Source organism: Schistocerca serialis, chromosome 10 (genome assembly GCF_023864345.2).
Source record: "Schistocerca serialis cubense isolate TAMUIC-IGC-003099 chromosome 10, iqSchSeri2.2, whole genome shotgun sequence".
In the NCBI taxonomy this organism is placed as follows: domain Eukaryota; kingdom Metazoa; phylum Arthropoda; class Insecta; order Orthoptera; family Acrididae; genus Schistocerca; species Schistocerca serialis.
Genome location: NC_064647.1, coordinates 248,662,689 through 248,680,162, shown reverse-complemented (window position 1 = coordinate 248,680,162; position 17,474 = coordinate 248,662,689). Strand labels below are relative to the sequence as shown.

General features: G+C 44.8%; 1 protein-coding gene across 1 annotated transcript in view; it reads right to left on the bottom strand.

The window, feature by feature from the left end:
• The window catches only part of LOC126425031 (G-protein coupled receptor moody-like), a 184,609-nt gene extending 171,227 nt beyond the window's left edge, over positions 1-13,382 (bottom strand). Inside the window, exon 1 of the mRNA XM_050087939.1 lies at positions 13,239-13,382. Coding sequence (XP_049943896.1) covers positions 13,239-13,375 — 137 coding nt within the window. The 5' untranslated portion in view covers positions 13,376-13,382. The remainder of the gene's footprint in view (positions 1-13,238) is intronic.
• Positions 13,383-17,474: the final 4,092 nt, after the last annotated feature.

Sequence of the window (17,474 nt, the reverse complement as noted above, 5' to 3'; positions counted from 1 at the left end):
TTAATCAGCAGTTTCATCTACAGCGACATCAATATGACTTCTTAGCACTTCACACTAAAGTGCCTGATAGAGCGTTCTTCGAACCACCCTCAGACTATTTCTCTACTGTTCCTCTCTCTAACAGAGCGTGGGAAAAATGAACACTTAAATCTTTCTGTACGAGCTCTGATTTCTCTTATTTTATTATGATGAGTATTTCTCTGTATTTAGGTTGGCGACGTCAAAATATTTTCACATTCAAACGAGACAATTCGTGATTAAAATTTCGTGAAAAGATATCGCAGCAACGAAAAACTCCTTTATTTTACTGACTGCCACATCTGTTTGCGTATCATACCTGTTTCGCGATAATACAAAATGAGCTGCCCTTTTTTGAACTTTTTCGATGTCCTCCGTCTCCTATCGGGGAAGGATCTTATTCTGGACAGCAGTACTGAAGCGGAAGGCGAACAAGCGTAGTGTAGCTAGTGTCTTCAGTAGACCTGCTGCACCTTCTAAGCGCATACCAATAAAACGTAGTCTTTGGTTTGCCTCATCCACAACATTATCTATGTGACCGTTCCAATTGAATTTACTCGTAATTGTAATTCGTAGATATTTAGTTGAATTGGCAGTCTTCAGAATTGTGTGATCGAAATGGAACGAATTTCATTTTGTACTCTTGTGGATGACCTCACACTTTTCCTTACTGACAGGCAACTGCCAATTTTCGCACAAATCATGTAGGGTGTCTAAGTCATTTTGCAACTGAGTTTGATATTCTGATGACTTTACTAGAAGGTAAATGAGAGCATCTTTTCTATTAACGTAGCTAACATAGTATGTGTATTCCAGAACTAAGGTTTGGTGACCAATATTTAACTGATGATAGGCGTGAACGAAGTTTCACACATGCAACGCTGTCTTCCGACTCTTGAGGAAACTACTGCAGTGTTGGGTCGCTTCAGTAGTCGCTTGCCAGTCAGTGACAGCGGATCACAATGGCCGAGACAATCGTAGATCCCGCCCATTGTGAAGTGCGTGATGTGAATAGATTTTTGTTCTCAAAAATATCTTCATCTGCTGAAATCCATCGTGAGCTATGCCTAGTGTAGCGACCTGAAGTAATGAGTGACAGACAAGTTCGAAAATGGTGTCGAGAATATCTCAAGGTTTTAAACATGGCTGAAACATCAACTGTTGAAATTCTTCACGATAATGATGACAGCCAAAACAGTTGCAGGATAAAGACCCTGTGTCCACAATCATGTTGTATAAGTGGAGATGATGTCTTAACTACTGACGACGCCTTTGGCACAATTGTTTTATTAATCTCCATTGCAGGATGTAATTTTAGATATTTTACTTCTGATGAAGGTATATTTACATATACCGAAACCTTGGTCAAGAATTTTAATAAATCTTTATCCTGCAACTGTTTTGGCTGTCATCATTTATCTTGTCGAGAATATCAGAATGACCGAGCGAAAGTTGACCGTGAACAGCGGAGTGGCAGGTCCAGTATTCGGACCGAAGACATCTTTAATCAAGTGAACAAAAAACTTCGAAGTCATCGGCAACTGACGATCAGTGGTCTCGCAAATGAATTCCAAAATGTTGCTCGAACTTCAATTTACAGGGCAGTCACTGAACAGCTTGGATATTACGAACAGTGTGGCAGGTGGATTCCAAAAATTGCTCACTGAAGGCACAGAGGGCAAAGAAAACGTAGTGTGCGACAATTTTTGGTGCGCTGTAGACAAGATGGAGATGATTTGTTTTCCTACATTGTTACGGGCGACGAGACGTGGATATCGCACACAAATGCAGAGTCGAAACAAGACTCAATGCACTGACACAATGCTGGTTCGCCCAAACCAAAAACGTTTAAGCTGTCTCCGTTCCCGAATCGAAAAATGATGGTAGAGATCATTTTTCAGGGCGAAAAGAGCGTCCTTTTGATTGATTTCATGGAGCATGGGTCACCAGGCATAACTTATGTACATTGTGAAACGCTAACCAGAGTGAGACGTGCGTTCCAAAATCGACGCCGCGGGAAATTGTCGTCTGGCACAACCCTCCCTCACGACAACACACGACCTCACACCGTTGCCAAAACCAAGGAGAGAAGATTCAGGATTTTCGTTTGGAACTTTTTGAGCACCTTCCGTACAGTCCCGACCTACCACCAAGTGGCCATTTCCTCTTATCGCATTTGAAAAAGTGGCTGGGTGGACAACGATTTCAAAACGACTATGAACTGAAGACTGACGCTACCAACTGGTTCAGTTTCCAGGCCCAGACGGAGGGGTTAAAGAAGCTGGTGCAACGTACACAAGTGTGTCGATGTTAACTGCGGTTATGTGGAAAAGTGAAATAGATATGTAGGAAACTATTACTGTCAGCAAAAACCTTTTATCATGAGGTTAGCTTTTTTTTTTTTTTAACCAAACGGACCTTAGTTTTGGAATACGCCTCGTGCAGTGTTGATGTAGTCTATAAATGGATATATGAAATCTGCAGCAAATGATAGTGGGCTGAGATGCTAAAAACTAACGACATATTTCTTGTTAGGCACTAATTTATTTACGGGGAAGATTGGCGATCGTGACACGTACAGACATCGACTTACAAAAGACCGCAACGGAATAGAATGTCACCGCTCGGAAGGCAGTTTCTCTGCACTAGAAGTAGTGTTAACGTACTGGCAATTTACTCGGAGCAGCCCTGAACAGCTAGGTGCGCTAGCAGTGTACGGAGGGTGTGAGAAGGCAATAATGACACCGCTGAAGCCATTGTCCGTGCTATAGGAGAGCGGAGACGGTAACGCGTGGGGGGAGTCACAGATAAAGGAGCCAGCTGCGGGGGCTGCATATATGTAAGGCGGAGGCGTTCATTAGCGCGCGTCTCATACATATGTACAGAACAGGGGGCCGCGTCTACTGCACACCGCGCAGTTCAGTTCTCCGTGGGCGCGTGCAGGCGACAGTGTAGGCTCCATTTGCATCGATGCGTAGCCAGCCGGCTGTCTGGCTGAGAGAGCTAATTACCCCTCGGCAAGGTACAACCCATTCGTCTACATCTGCATCTACATCTACATATTATCCGCTCACACTCTCCGCACGCAGTCCTGCAGCGCCTCGGAGAGGGCACTGCGTACCACTCCTAGTCGTTTGCTCGACTAGCGAATGGAGTGAGAGAAAAAAGAACTCCTGTATCATTCTGTTCAGACACTTCTCTCTCTCGTTTGGTAATCACGCTAGTTACTGCCAGGTCTCTGTTGACATTCTGGAAGCGCCTATGAGTGTGTGCGGTCTCTGATTTTACGCCTAAAGAAACTCAATGATAGCTCTCTGCTTGGAATGCCCCTTCGTAACTGACGCCATTTTGAAGGCAACATATAGCACGGCCACCTATCGGAACTTCATGGAACTACAGGAGCTGAAGCGGGAATATTTCACGATGACCCACAATAAGTTCCACATTTCTTCAGCCGAAATTGGTCGAGAAAAAAAGTGTGTTGCATTACTTACTGAACGCCCCTCGTAATAAATTAAAGTTTCGTGCGTAAAGCTGGAGTTTTACTGCATAAACAGCGATTATGCAGTAAGCGTTCGGCGTTTTCCATCTCGTTATTTTGTGAAAGATGTCAGCAAGCAAGAGTTTCGAATAGGTAGGAAGTTAAGTGCAAAGTCTTTTGGAAGTCCTTTTTGAACGTTGTTCGAACCTACCGGTAACAAATCTAGTAGCCCGCCTCTCGAATTGTTTCGATGTCTTCCTTCAATCTCATCTGGTACGCATCCCAAACAGTCAAGCAGTACTCAAGAATAGGTCACACCAGCATTCTATATGCGATCTCCTTTACAGGTGACCCACTCCTTCCTAAAATTCTCCCAAGGCAAAAACACAAGTCGCAAGTCAACGCGAATGATCGACTTCGGTTTTTGGGACGGTTTTAGGAAAGAGTGGTTCACCTGTAAAGGATACCGTATGTAGAATGCTGGTGCGACCTATTCTTGAGTACTGCTCGAGTGTTTGGGATGCGTACCAGATGAGATTGAAGGAAGACGTCGAAACAACTCAGAGGCGGGCTGCTAGATTTGTTACCGGTAGGTTGGAACATTACGCGAGTATTACTGAGATGCTTCGGTGACTCAAATGGGAATACATGGAGGGAAGACGACGTTATTTTCGAGAATCACTATTGAGAAAATTTAATGAAGCAGCATTTGAAGCTGACTGCAGAACGATTCTACTGCCGCCAACATACATCACGCGTAAGGACCATGAAGATAAGATACGAGAAATTAGGTTCAAATGGCTCTGAGCACTATACGACTTAACTTCTGAGGTCATCAGTCCCCTAGAACTTACAAGGGAACCTCCCCATCGCACCCCCCTCAGATTTAGTTATAAGTTGGCACAGTGGATAGGCCTTGAAAAACTGAACGCAGATCAATCGAGAAAACAGGAAGAAGTTGTGTGGAACTATGAAAAAAATTAATAAAATATACAAAGTGAGTAGTCCATGTGCAAGACAGGCAATATCAAGGACAATGGGAGCTGAAGAGTGTCGTGGTCCCGTGGGTAGCGTGAGTAGCTGCGGAACGAGAGGTCCTTGGTTCAAACCTTCCCTCGACTGAAAATTTTGCTTTCTTTATTTTCGCAAAGTTATGATCTGTCCGTTCGTTCATTCACCTCTCTGTTCACTGTAATAAGTTTAGTGTCTGTGTTTTGCGACCGCACCGCAAAACCGTGCGATTAGTAGATGAAAGGACGTGCCTCTCCAACGGGAACCGAAAACATTTGATCGCAACGTCATAGGTCAACCGATTCCTCCACAGGAAAACACATCTGATATATTCTATACGACACTGGTAACGGCATGTGCGTCACATGACAGGAATATGTTGTCGACCCACCTAACTTGTACACTTAGCGAATGGGTAAAAAGATTTTCTACCTTACCCGATTTAGGTTTTCTTGTGAATTTGATAATCACTCCTAAAAAAGTGATGAAAACATAAGAGTTTGTAACACAAACTGAAAATAATAATTTAAAGTTTTCACTCGAGGGAAGATTTGAACCCAGGACCTCTCGCTCCGTAACTGCTCTAACTAACCACGGGACCACGGCGCTCCTTGACTGCCATTGTTCATGATGTTGCATATCTTTGACATGGACTACTCAGTTTGTGTATTTTACTATTTTTTTTCATAGTTCCACACAACTTCTTCCTGTTTTCTCGATTGATCTGTGTTCAGTTTTTCAAGGCCTATCCACTGTGCCAACTTATAACTAAATCTGAGGGGGGTGCGATGGGGAGGTTCCCTTGTTAGAACTACTTAAACCTAACTAACCTAAGGACATCACACACATCCATGCCCGAGGCAGGATTCGAACCTGCGACCGTAGCGGTCGCTCGACTCCAGACTGTAGCGCCTAGAACCGCACATCCGAGAAATTAGGACTTCCTCCCTCTGTTTGCGATTGGAACAGGAGGGAAAATGACAAGCAGTGGTACAGCGCACAGCAACCTCCGCCAGGCTCCGTACGGTGGCTTGCGTATTATCTATGTAGATCTAGATGTAGAACTATTTTTAATGTGTATAATACATAAACTAATATGTAATATATAAGAGGGAGACGTCATTACCAGAGTTGTCTAAATGTTGATTTACTTCAAAGTTTTACACAATATGCTGACGAACATTTGGACTGATATGAGCTATATATTTTTAATATATTAATACATATGAAGCAGGAGACGTTGTCACCAAAAACCTCAAAAAGTACTCGACGGATTTACATCAAATTTTTACTCGTTGCGGTCCTAAACATACCAAACAGGAAAGTTGTGTTTATGGCCTTTGGGCTTATTACTAGAACTACTACGGAATCTGAATCTGTAATAACAATAGGAAGGTTCAGGGTCAGGGAAAAGGGGAACAGAAGACGTACACAGGGGTGGAAGGAAACTGACATAGAAAGTGGAAAGAAGAAGATGGAGAAAGAAACCGGGAACGAGGACGAGTTGGGAGAGAAGAGGGGGAGGGGGGGGAGATGGGCAGAGACAGGGAAGAGAAGGAAATCAGGGCGTGTATCCAGTTAGAAGTGTGCTTTCTGTTTTCTTTCTTTTCTATTTAGCCACACTGAGCCGCACCAAACACGGCTGGGAGGAGCTAGACTGACCTAAGTATTTCCTTATTTGGGTATGAAATCGCAAACGTCTGCGCAAGACAGTAACTCGCTTCATGTTCAAAACAGATAAATGTTAAAATCAAACCACTGTAATTTCTCGGAAACTACTGATCGTATTTTGAAGATTGAAACGTCGTCGAATTGTTCTCTCTTAGACCTACGACACGAGCTGTAGAAATGACTACAATTTCATTTCAAAAAAAGAAGTTGATACTCATATGTCGGTAATTAACGTAACTTTCAAGAGAGACTGAATTCCATTTAGTCAGGAATTTATCACATTTCATGTAGGTGAATACAGAATTACGTATCTTAAACTGTCCAGAAAATGTTTGAGCTACGCAGCTTAAATGAATCACCAATACTCCACGATGCTGTTCGCGAGTGTGCGGTCAACGTACAGAGGAGTCGTAACGCCAGAAAACTACGGCAGAACGCCCCAACACCTGCAGAGAATCGATTGCTGGCGCAGGGACTCGCTGCTGGCTCTCGACATAAACGCACGTAATGTTCTGGACATCAACAAGCGGTAGGAGCCGTTGTCGATGGACTGCACGGTTGCCTAACAGTCACTGCAGTCAGTCCCATCCATTAATTATCTGGGACTGAGCAAGCGCAGAGACTAAAATGGAATTAGTAGATGAAACCAGTCGCAAGATAGGCAGGTGCCAGTATTATTTGCTGGCAGAATCATCAGAAATTATAGCCTACCTATGAAGCAAGTAGCTTAAAAAATCCTCAGTCTATCTAAATTTGAATACTGATCGTCTGGCTAAGAATAAAACCGTTATCGCGAAATAGGGGAGAGAGTGTCACTGAAATGATACAGGATTTGGGGTGGATATCATTAAAACCAAGGCGTTTTTCATTGCGACGAAATCTTCTCACAAGAATCCAATCACCAATTTTCTCCTCCGAATCCGAAAATATTTTTTTGAAACCGACCTACATGGGGAAAAGCGATCACCATAATAAAAGAATGGAAATCAGAGCTCGTACGGAAAGTAGGTGTTCGTTCTTTCCGCGCGCTATACGAGACTGGAATTATAGAGAATTGTGAAGGTGGTTCGATGAACTTTCTGCCAGGCACTTAAATGTGATTTGCAGAATATCGATGTAGATGTAGATGTAAGAACGATAGGGAAAATACAGAAGATACAAAGAAGAAGAGCGCGTTTCCCGACAGGTTCGTTTACTAAACGCGAAAGCGCCATGTAGATGATAATCAAACTCCAGTGACAGAAGCTAAAACACAGGCGTCGCGCATCACGGTGTGGCTTTGCTATTAAAGTTACGAGAGCGTGCGTAACGTGCGTTCGTGGAAGAGTCAACCAGAGTTTTCCCCCTCCTAATTACGTCCCGCGAAAATGACGTGGAGATAAAGCTGCAGAGATTAGACTTTGCGAGCAGTCGTTCTTTAGGAGAGGGGAGGTGGGGGTGGGTTGTGGGAGGGGGAAGCAAGTGAAGTACCCTCCGCCATCCTCCGTCAGGTGGCTTCCGCGGAATGCTTGCCATGTGACTTGTCGCGAAAGAACTTGCCCCCCTTCTAACAGCCGTGTACCGCAAGTCTCTAGAGGAACGGAAGGTTCCAAATGATTGGAAAAGAGCACAGGTAGTCCCAGTCTTCAAGAAGGGTCGTCGAGCAGATGCGCAAAACTATAGGCCTATATCTCTGACGTCGATCTGTTGTAGAATTTTAGAACATGTTTTTTGCTCGAGTATCATGTCGTTTTTGGAAACCCAGAATCTACTCTGTAGGAATCAACATGGATTCCGGAAACAGCGATCGTGTGAGACCCAACTCGCTTTATTTGTTCATGAGACCCAGAAAATATTGGTTACAGGCTCCCAGGTAGATGCCATTTTCCTTGACTTCCAGTGATTTCCCTAAATCACTCCAGGCAAATGCCGGGATGGTTCCTCTGAAAGGGCACGGCCGACTTCCTTCCCTAATCCGATGAGACCGATGACCACGCTGTCTGGTCTCCTTCCCCAAACCAACCAACCAAACCTTGACTTCCGGAAGGCGTTCGATACAGTTCCGCACTGTCAGCTGATAAACAAAGTAAGAGCCTACGGAATATCAGACCAGCTGCGTGGCTGGATTGAACGGTTTTTAGCAAACAGAACAGAGCATGTTGTTCTCAATGGAGAGATGTCTACAGACGTTAAAGTAATCTCTGGCGTACCACAGGGGAGTGTTATGGGACCATTGCTTTTTACAATATATATAAGTGACCTAGTAGATAGTGTCGGAAGTTCCATGCGGCTTTTCGCGGATGATGCTGTAGTATACAGAGAAGTTGCAGCATCAGAAAATTGTAGCGAAATGCAGGAAGATCTACAACGGATAGGCACTTGGTGCAGGGAGTGGCAACTGACCCTTAACATGGACAAATGTAATGTATTGCGAATACATAGAAAGGAGGATCCTTTATTGTATGATTATATGATAGCGGAACAAACACTGGTAGCAGTTACTTCTGTAAAATATCTGGGAGTATGCGTGCGGAACGATTTGAAGTGGAATGATCACATAAAATTAATTGTTGGTAAGGCGGGTACCAGGTTGAGATTCATTGGGAGAGTCCTTAGAAAATGCAGTCCATCAACAAAGGAGATGGCTTACAAAACACTCGTTCGACCTATACTTGAGTATTGCTCATGAGTGTGGGATCCGTACCAGATCGGGTTGACGGAGGAGATAGAGAAGATTCAAAGAAGAGCGGCGCGTTTCGTCACAGGGTTATTTGGTAAGCGTGATAGCGTTACGGAGATGTTTAGCAAACTCAAGTGGCAGACTCTGCAAGAGAGGCGCTCTGCATCGCGGTGTAGCTTGCTCGCCAGGTTTCGAGAGGGTGCGTTTCTGGATGAGGTATCGAATATAATGCTTCCCCCTACTTATACCTCCCGAGGAGATCACGAATGTAAAATTAGAGAGATTCGAGCGCGTACGGAGGCTTTCAGACAGTCGTTCTTCCCGCGAACCATACGCGACTGGAACAGGAAAGGGAGGTAATGACCGTGGCACGTAAAGTGCCCTCCTCCACACACCGTTGGGTGGCTTGCGGAGTATAGATGTAGATGTAGATGTTCAGTTCGTCAAGCCTTTGCTGAAACAAAATAATTAATTTTATATGCAGATCGAAAGCTGGGTGAAGCTTAGTGTTAAATAAGTAAAAGAAATTACTCTATTGGACTATCACGAAGAGTTTGCATCTCGCGAATTTCACATTTCATGCTTACACATTTTTGGTGCCTCAAGAATTGTTAAAGGGACTGGGTGTATAGTATGTAATGCACTGAAGCAAAAAAAGTTTTTGCAAACTAGCACTGCTTTTGCAGACACATTTTTACGGAAAACATTGCGCAGCACGTTCGCTGATTCACTATTGCAAAACGATTTTTTCGGTAGCTGACGGTGACAGTTTCACAGTGCTACAAACGGTACTCGAATGAAAAGTCCCCGTTTCGGTGTAGGACCGAAGATAGTTTTTTCATTTTCGAAAAGGGGTGTCATTTATTCGTCGTTCTACTGCAGGCTGCAGAGTGCGTGAGAGAAAGGCGGTGTAGATTTACTTGCAGGCGCTTTCTTCGTGTGTGAAGGGAAATTACTATCGCGAATGATTGACTAGTGCTGCTGTCGTACAGTGAATCAGAGTGAAAGCAGGCGAATGTTTACGATAGGACGCCCTTAACGCCGCCGCGCACTGGACGCATTTTTATGAGTCTGCGAGATGGATGGATCCGACTATAGGGAACGTCATACGCCTGCCCACGCGCGCGGGCATAAACACGTCTGCGCTCTTTCATTTCCATTGGAGGTGTGTGTGTGTGTATGTGTGTGTGTGTGTGTGTGTGTGTGTGTGTGTGTAGGCGAGGCGCGGCGCACCCCGATCGACAGACATTCGTTTCAGAATTACGAGCGACGCCTTTCAACGCAGCGCCTGCTTGGGCAGAAGCGAGGGAGCCGTTCAACTTGGACAGGAAAGGAAATATTGCAGAGACACAAATACAGCTGTATGATCTACGTGTAGACATATATACACGAGGGGTGTCAGGGAGAGGCTCATATACTAGGCGCATCTGAAAAAGTTCGGCGTGTGGTCTCAGAAAATAGTGGAAACGAAGGTTACAAACACAACACCTTCACTGGCTTCAGAATAATGGCTAATAGCTACAACGCACCTCTGACATGAGTCGTACTTGTGAACGAAACTGTGAGATCCTCGAAGGACCGTGACCACGCGTTGTTGGGTACCCAAAACGTCTGCGAATGTTGGTGAACAACGCTGCTTACACTGGCCTCTCTTGTCTTCAACTTTACTGCTGTCATTCTCAAAGACAGCTGCCGGTCATCTGCGAGCACTCGTTGCACTCGTCTGATGTTGTGTGGGACTGTGCCGGTTGATGCAAGTGCGGTTCGTTCTTCACATGGTCGTTTCAGTCCCTAATGTTTACTGGCTGCTTCAACACCGTACACTTATACTAACGTTACGTGAGTCTCCACCGCCCTGTATCCTAATTTGAAGTAAAACCTTACGTTAACTTGTTGCGCCATTTTGCGCTCCATTTTGCAATGACGTCAGTGTGACGGAAGCTTGTGGTTGACCGGCAGCTGTCATTGAGAATCAGAGCAGAAGAGCTGAAGATAAACGAGGACAGTGCAAACACTATTGTTCACGAATGTTCACAGACGTTGAGGACACCCAACAATGTGTGAACACCGTGCCTCGAGTCGTTCTACAAGGAGTGTTTGCCGACATTTCCAGCAGCTCTGCAACCGATGTCAGAAGTGTGTTGTAGGCTTGTAGCTAAGGGTGATTACTTTGAAGGCCAGTAACGGTACTGGGTTTGTACCTTTTGTTTCCTACGTTTTGTGAGACCACTCATCGAACTTTTCAGACGCGCCTTACATAAAAATGATTACTGTATTTAACTAACCATAAACTGTTTTTTTACCTCCTTTCACATATTTCATTATGGTTACTGCAAACCCTAGGTTTCGGGTTATGTCAGGATTAGACGATGTGTAAGCTAACAACTAGAATGTCCAGGGCATATCCATCCTTGTAGCCAAAGGAACCTCTTCCAATAATGCTGGAAGCTCATTACCGAAAATGGGGCCCCGTGAGACGGTGCGGCAACACAACGAGTCCAGTCAACTGCTTTATCGTAGCACGCCACACATTTACAGAGAAGCGGGCTTGTAAATGTCTACACGAAGTCATATAGGTTTTCATCTGATTGCCAGTGTGAGTTACTGAAATCCTCACAAGTGAAAGCGGCCTTAGCAGTAAAGAGTACTGATAGGATCACTCGTCAGTTTGAAATCAGCCAACGTCAAAATTCCAGTCGTCTACCTTCATCTCCTTGTCAACAGTAATTGTCTTTCTCGGTCTTTCACTTTTATTAGTATTTTTTTCTTTCTTTTCATTTAGCTGTGGTCCAGGATATTTCATATTTAATTCAGCCTTAAGTTGCACCCAGTGTTCTCGTATATGTTTCCTCTGAGCATCCTTCCATTCTCCTGTCCACGTCTTGCTAGTTTTCATCTTTGACTTTTCCAGGAACCAGTCGTGAGTTCTGTTTCTTTTTGGAAATTTGATGTTCCCCGATATCTTCATCTTGAGGGAGATAAAGCGAAATCATACATACATAACGCCTCAAGATCATGCTTTCGTACTATGAGGAGCTTTGTTCCATAAAAAAAGTGTAGATTTTGGTCCATCGGAGCTGAATGACTAAATGGCTTGGCTCGTTCGAGCTAAATAATTATGTTAAATAGGGAAATTTCAGTATTAAAGTTTTCCGTGCCATAGGAACGCCAAAAGATCTACGCCCACATTTATACTCAGCAATTCGCCTTAAGGTGTTGGGCGGAGAGTGTTTCGTGTATCACTGTCACTTACCCCCTTTCCCTGTTCCAGTGCCACATGGAAGGAGAATTCCTGGCAAGCCTCCTTGTGGGCTGAATCTCTGTAATTTTATCTTGTCTTTCCGCGAGATACACCTAGGAAGGTTGTCTTTTTCTAGGGACGTACGCTCTCGGTATCTTAACAGTAAACCACAGAGCCTGACTTGCCGCCTCTCCCGACGAGGCTTGGAGCATCTCCGTGGCGCATTCGTGCTTCATAAACGAATCTGTCACGAGACACGCTGCTCTTCTTCGCATCTCTGTTTTCTCTATCAGTCAGACGTCGTACGGATTCCAGAGTGACGAGCAATACTACAGTATGGGTCGAAAGAGGGTTTTGTCCGTTTCCTCCTTCGTGGTTGTACTACGCTTCCTGACTGTTCTCAGAAATGAATCTCAGTCTGGCATCTGACTTTCCTACTATTAGTTTTATGTGGTCGCTCCATTTCAAATCTCTCGATATGCATACTCTCAGAAATTAGTGTGTGACTGCTTCCAGTCAGGGGTAACTGAGTCTATCCGCCTATGTACTGGCACTCCGTCTACGTGTTCGCAGTACGTCACATTTGTTTGTGTTGAACGTCACGGGCCAATCGCTGCAGCAAGCAACGATCTTCTGTGTTTCTCCACAGTGTCTGGCGTTGCTCCTTCTCTGCATACAACAGCATCATTCGCTTTCAACCTAATGGAGCTCTCGTCGTTGCCAACTAGCTCATTAATGTATATTCTGATACTAACGGTCCTATAACACTCCCTTTGGGTACTTTCGATGAATTTGTCCCATGAATGACGTCCACATAAGTGGATGTGACAATTCGGTGCATGTCAGGAACTGTACACAATTTGCAGGGTCCCAGAGAGGTGGTACATCATTGCCTTCCTCCCACCAGATATGAACAGAGAGGTGGCTATTTGTGCTACGTTGGTGTCTTGTACTCGTGAAGTTGGGCTGAATATTGAAATGCAAGGAAAGGTGACGAATCGAAACGAAATCTCATCTGGAGCAGACACTGTAGTCCCCTTCAGTTGGGGCGCCCTCCCGGTGGGTTGTTTTCTGGGCAAGGCGCGTTCTTTGGGTCAGGAAGTCTCCTGCAAGTGATGTCTGAGAGGTTCGGCAGGCAGGCCACTGCTCCGACTCACCTGGGCGGCGCCAGCGTCGCGTTGACAGACTCTGCCGAGTCGTCGCCCAGTGCGGAGTCGCCGTCCTGCTGGAGGCCGGAGACCAGCGCCATTGTCAGCTCTGGAGGACTCTCCAACCACGCTGAGCTCATCTCCATCCCAGCTCCGTCTGAAACAGTAGGTGGGGAGCGTCAGTCTGCTAGCCTGCTGCTGCTGCTGGTCTCGCAGGAATGTTGGTACTGTGTTTTGAATCCTACCTGTAAAATCGCCACTTTAAGTTTTCAGTTGTAATGTTACTTTATTTCGCAAACAAGTTATTGCTGAAATAATGCAAGGGTGGTGTGAGATTACCTCTACCGTCTGTGGCTTATGGGTTCAGCCGTCAGATGGAATCTTTCATTAAATATTTTAAACTGGTCCGGTACATCTAACATAAGTAAATTATCATCAGTGCCAAAACAATGAAAATGAAATACATTTGACTTTGACGTAAGACAAGGATCTCAATCAATTCAGCTTATTACACATTTTCATAATTAAACTCACAATAAACAGGTAACCTAACAATCATTTGAAACAATAACCTAATGCCGGGGAAAAACTGGACAGGGGATCTGGAATAGTTTAGTAGTTTGCTTTTTGCAACTCGCTAACTGACCTATCTGCTGATACTTTGCAAATATGTTCTGTTACCAGTATCGATGTACCCAGAGTAGATCCTTTGTGTCTAACTGAGGTGTAGCGAAGAAAGCGTTATTGCCTTGCTTCCGAGCGCTCGCAGCCAGTCAGCACGCTAGCGGTTTAAAGAGCACGCCCGAGGAATAACTGAGATACATTTCTTCCGCGATGGATAGTGTGTATAATTAGAGGTCAAGCGAGGCAATGTGTGTTTGCAGTTACTGGCGAGAACATTTCGTTCATTCGAAGTGGTCACTCACAGGCGAGATTTTGCACTCAGTTCGAAGTACACTGAAGCGCCAAAGAAACTGGTAGGGGCATGCGTATTCAAATACAGAGATATGTAAACAGGCAGAACACGGCGCTGCGGTCGGCAATGCCTATATAAGACAACAAGTGTCTGGCACAGTTGTTAGATCGGTTACTGCTGTCACAATGGCAGGATATCAAGATTTAAGTGAGTTTGAACGTGGTGTTATAGGCGGCGCACGAGCGATGGGACACAGCATCCCCGAGGAAACGATGAAGTGCGGATTTTGCCCTGAGACCATTTCACGAGTGTACCGTGACTATCAGGGATCCGGTAAAACATCAAATCTCCGACTTCGCTGCGGCCGGGAAAAGATCCTGCAAGAACGGGACCAGCGATGACTGAAGAGAATGGTGCAACGTACCAAAAGTGCATTCTGGGTCATCAACAATTGTCAGCGTGCACACCATTCAACGAAACTTCATCGATATGGGCTTTCGGAGCCGAATGCCCACTCGTGTACCCTCGAAGACTGCACGACACAAAGCTTTACGCCTCGCCTGGTCCTGTCAACACCGACACTGGACTGTTGATGGTTGGTAACATGTTGCCCCGTCGGACGAGTCTCGCTTCAGACTGTATCGAGCGGATGGACGTATTCGGTTATGGAAACAACCTCATGAATCCATGGACCCTGTACGTCAACAAGGGACTGTTCAAGCTGGTGGAGGCTCTGTAACGGTGTGGGGCGTGTGCAGTTGGAGTGATATGTGATCACTGATATATCTAGATACGACTCCGACAGGTGATACGTACGTACGTAAGCATCCTGTCTGATCACCTGCATCTGTTCATGTTCACTGTACATTCCGATGGACTTGGTCAATTCCAGCACGACAATGCGACACCTCACACGTACAGAATTTCTGTAGAGTGTCTCCACCAACACTCTTCTGAGTTTAAACGCTTCCGCTGGCCACCAAACTCCCCAGACATGAACATTAGTAAGCATATCCGGGACGCCTTGCAACATGCTGTATCGATCTGTGTCTCCTCGTTCTCTTACGGATTTACGGACAGCCCTGCAGGATTCATGGTGACAGTTCCCTCCAGCGCTACTTCAGACATTAGTCTAGTCCATGCCACATCGTGTTGCGGCACCTCTGCATACTCGCGGGGGGCCTACACGATATTAGGCAGGTGTATCAGTTTCTTTGGCTCTCCAGTGTATATGTCTATGTTAGAACACACCAGCGGTTCCAGGAAAAGTCAGAATTGAAAACTAGCAAGGCGTGGACAGAAGAATGAAAGGGGTTCATAGGAAACATATAAGAGAATACTGGGTGCAGTGTAAAGCTGAAACAAATATGAAATATTCTGGAGCACAGCTGTCCGAAACAAAAAAAGAAAATGCTAATAAAGGCGGAAAACTAAGCAAGGCAAATTGGTGTTGAGAAGGAGATGAAGGTGGACGATTGTAATTTTGTCGTTGGCTGATTTCAAATCGGCGAGTGATCATATCAATATCGTTCACTCTCGACGGTGTCAGTAACACCCGTAACTCACACCGGCAGTCCGATGAAAACCCACAAGTATTCGTGGAGACACATTTCCAAGACCTCTTCTCTATAAATATGTGGCGTGGTATAATAGAGAAAAATAAGGCTTCGTTATGTGGACTTTCCTGGACACGTGTTTCCAGCATTGGAAGAGGTTCCTTTGGCGACAAGGATGGGTATGTTGTTCCAGGATGACGGGTTTTATTGGCACAACAACTAGAAGATGCAACAAATCCACTAAAGAGACTTCCTACACTACACTGGTCTGTCCTCTTCTGGAGTACTGCTGCATAGTGTGGGGTCTTTACCAGATACTGCTGCCGCTGCTCTTAAATGTTCAAAGAAGGGCAGCTCGTTTCGTAATGTGACGAAACAGGAGAGAGAATGTCACGTATATGATAATGTGAGTTAGCGTGGCAATCCTTAAAACAAAGGTGTTTTTCGTTGCGGGGGGATCTTTTCACGAAATTTCAACCACCAATTTTCTGCTCTGAGCGCCAAAATATTTTGACGATTCACATATAAACACGGAGGAATGTTGATCGTAATAAATAAGAGAAATCACAGCTTACACGAAAAACGTACGCTGTTAACTTTTCACACCTGCTATTCGAGAGTGGAATGATCGAAAAACATTCGGAAAGTTCAAAAAGGTTCAAATGGCTCTGAGCACTATGGGACCTAACATCTGTGCTCATCAGTCCCCTAGAACTTAGAACTACTTAAACCTAACTAACCTATAGACATCACACACATCCATGCCCGAGGCAGGATTCGAACCTGCGACCGTAGCGGTCACGCGGTTCCAGACTGAAGCGCCTAGAACCGCACGGCCACAACAGCCGGCATTCGGAAAGTCGTTCTATGAACCCTGAGCCAAAGACTTAAGTGTGCACTGCAGAGCAGTCAAGTAGGAACAGATGTGTGTGACTTCGGAGCGCAATGTGAGAGTGATAGTGTAATACGAAGTGGAAAACCGAAAAAAAGAAAGGCACTGTGGGATAGAGCCATTAAGAATGACGCAGGCAACTATGTGTTCGTAGACACTTCTCAGGAATGGTGCTGAATTGTTGCTGCTATGGAAGCAAATCGAAGTTCGTCAGAGAAGAAAAAGTTACTACAAACGCCTAATTATGCTTGCCACACTAATCAGAGGCGTTTTATGTGCCGATTAATATTAAGGTGCAGTGAGCTAATACTGCGCGGATAATTTCAGTCACTGTGAAGTCGTATTATTACTAGACTAGTGGTAGGTAAATTCTGGCAGCGTGGCTGTTTTCTACCGTTGAATGTTATATACATTTCGAACAATTTTCAATTGCAGAGATCTCCAAACCGTTGTGCTCAATTTAAAATAGTCACACTAGAAAATTATAGTGACGTGAACAATGAATGTGTGCGATTATAATTTCCTTACGGTCTGAAAGTTCCCTGGTTCTGACACTTCTACAGTTTGCGACATATGCTGCTAGAAATTAAAAACAGAAGAATTTACTTCCAAAAAATATCTCAATGTGCGGTAAGTCGTTAACTTGCAGTATGTCGTTGCTCCAGATTGAACATTTTGGCACTCTTCCACTTTGGCGGACCAGAAGGACATTTCGCAAAACCATCACAACATAATTAATTAAAACAGAATCTCTACAACCCAGTAGAGTGCAGTATGGAACCTACAAAACAGCAGTCCGTATCCTTTTATTTCCCTTATATACCTGAGCTGTGACGCTCGGCGCAGACAGCCAAAATGCCCTCGACTTTCTCTGTTCAAAA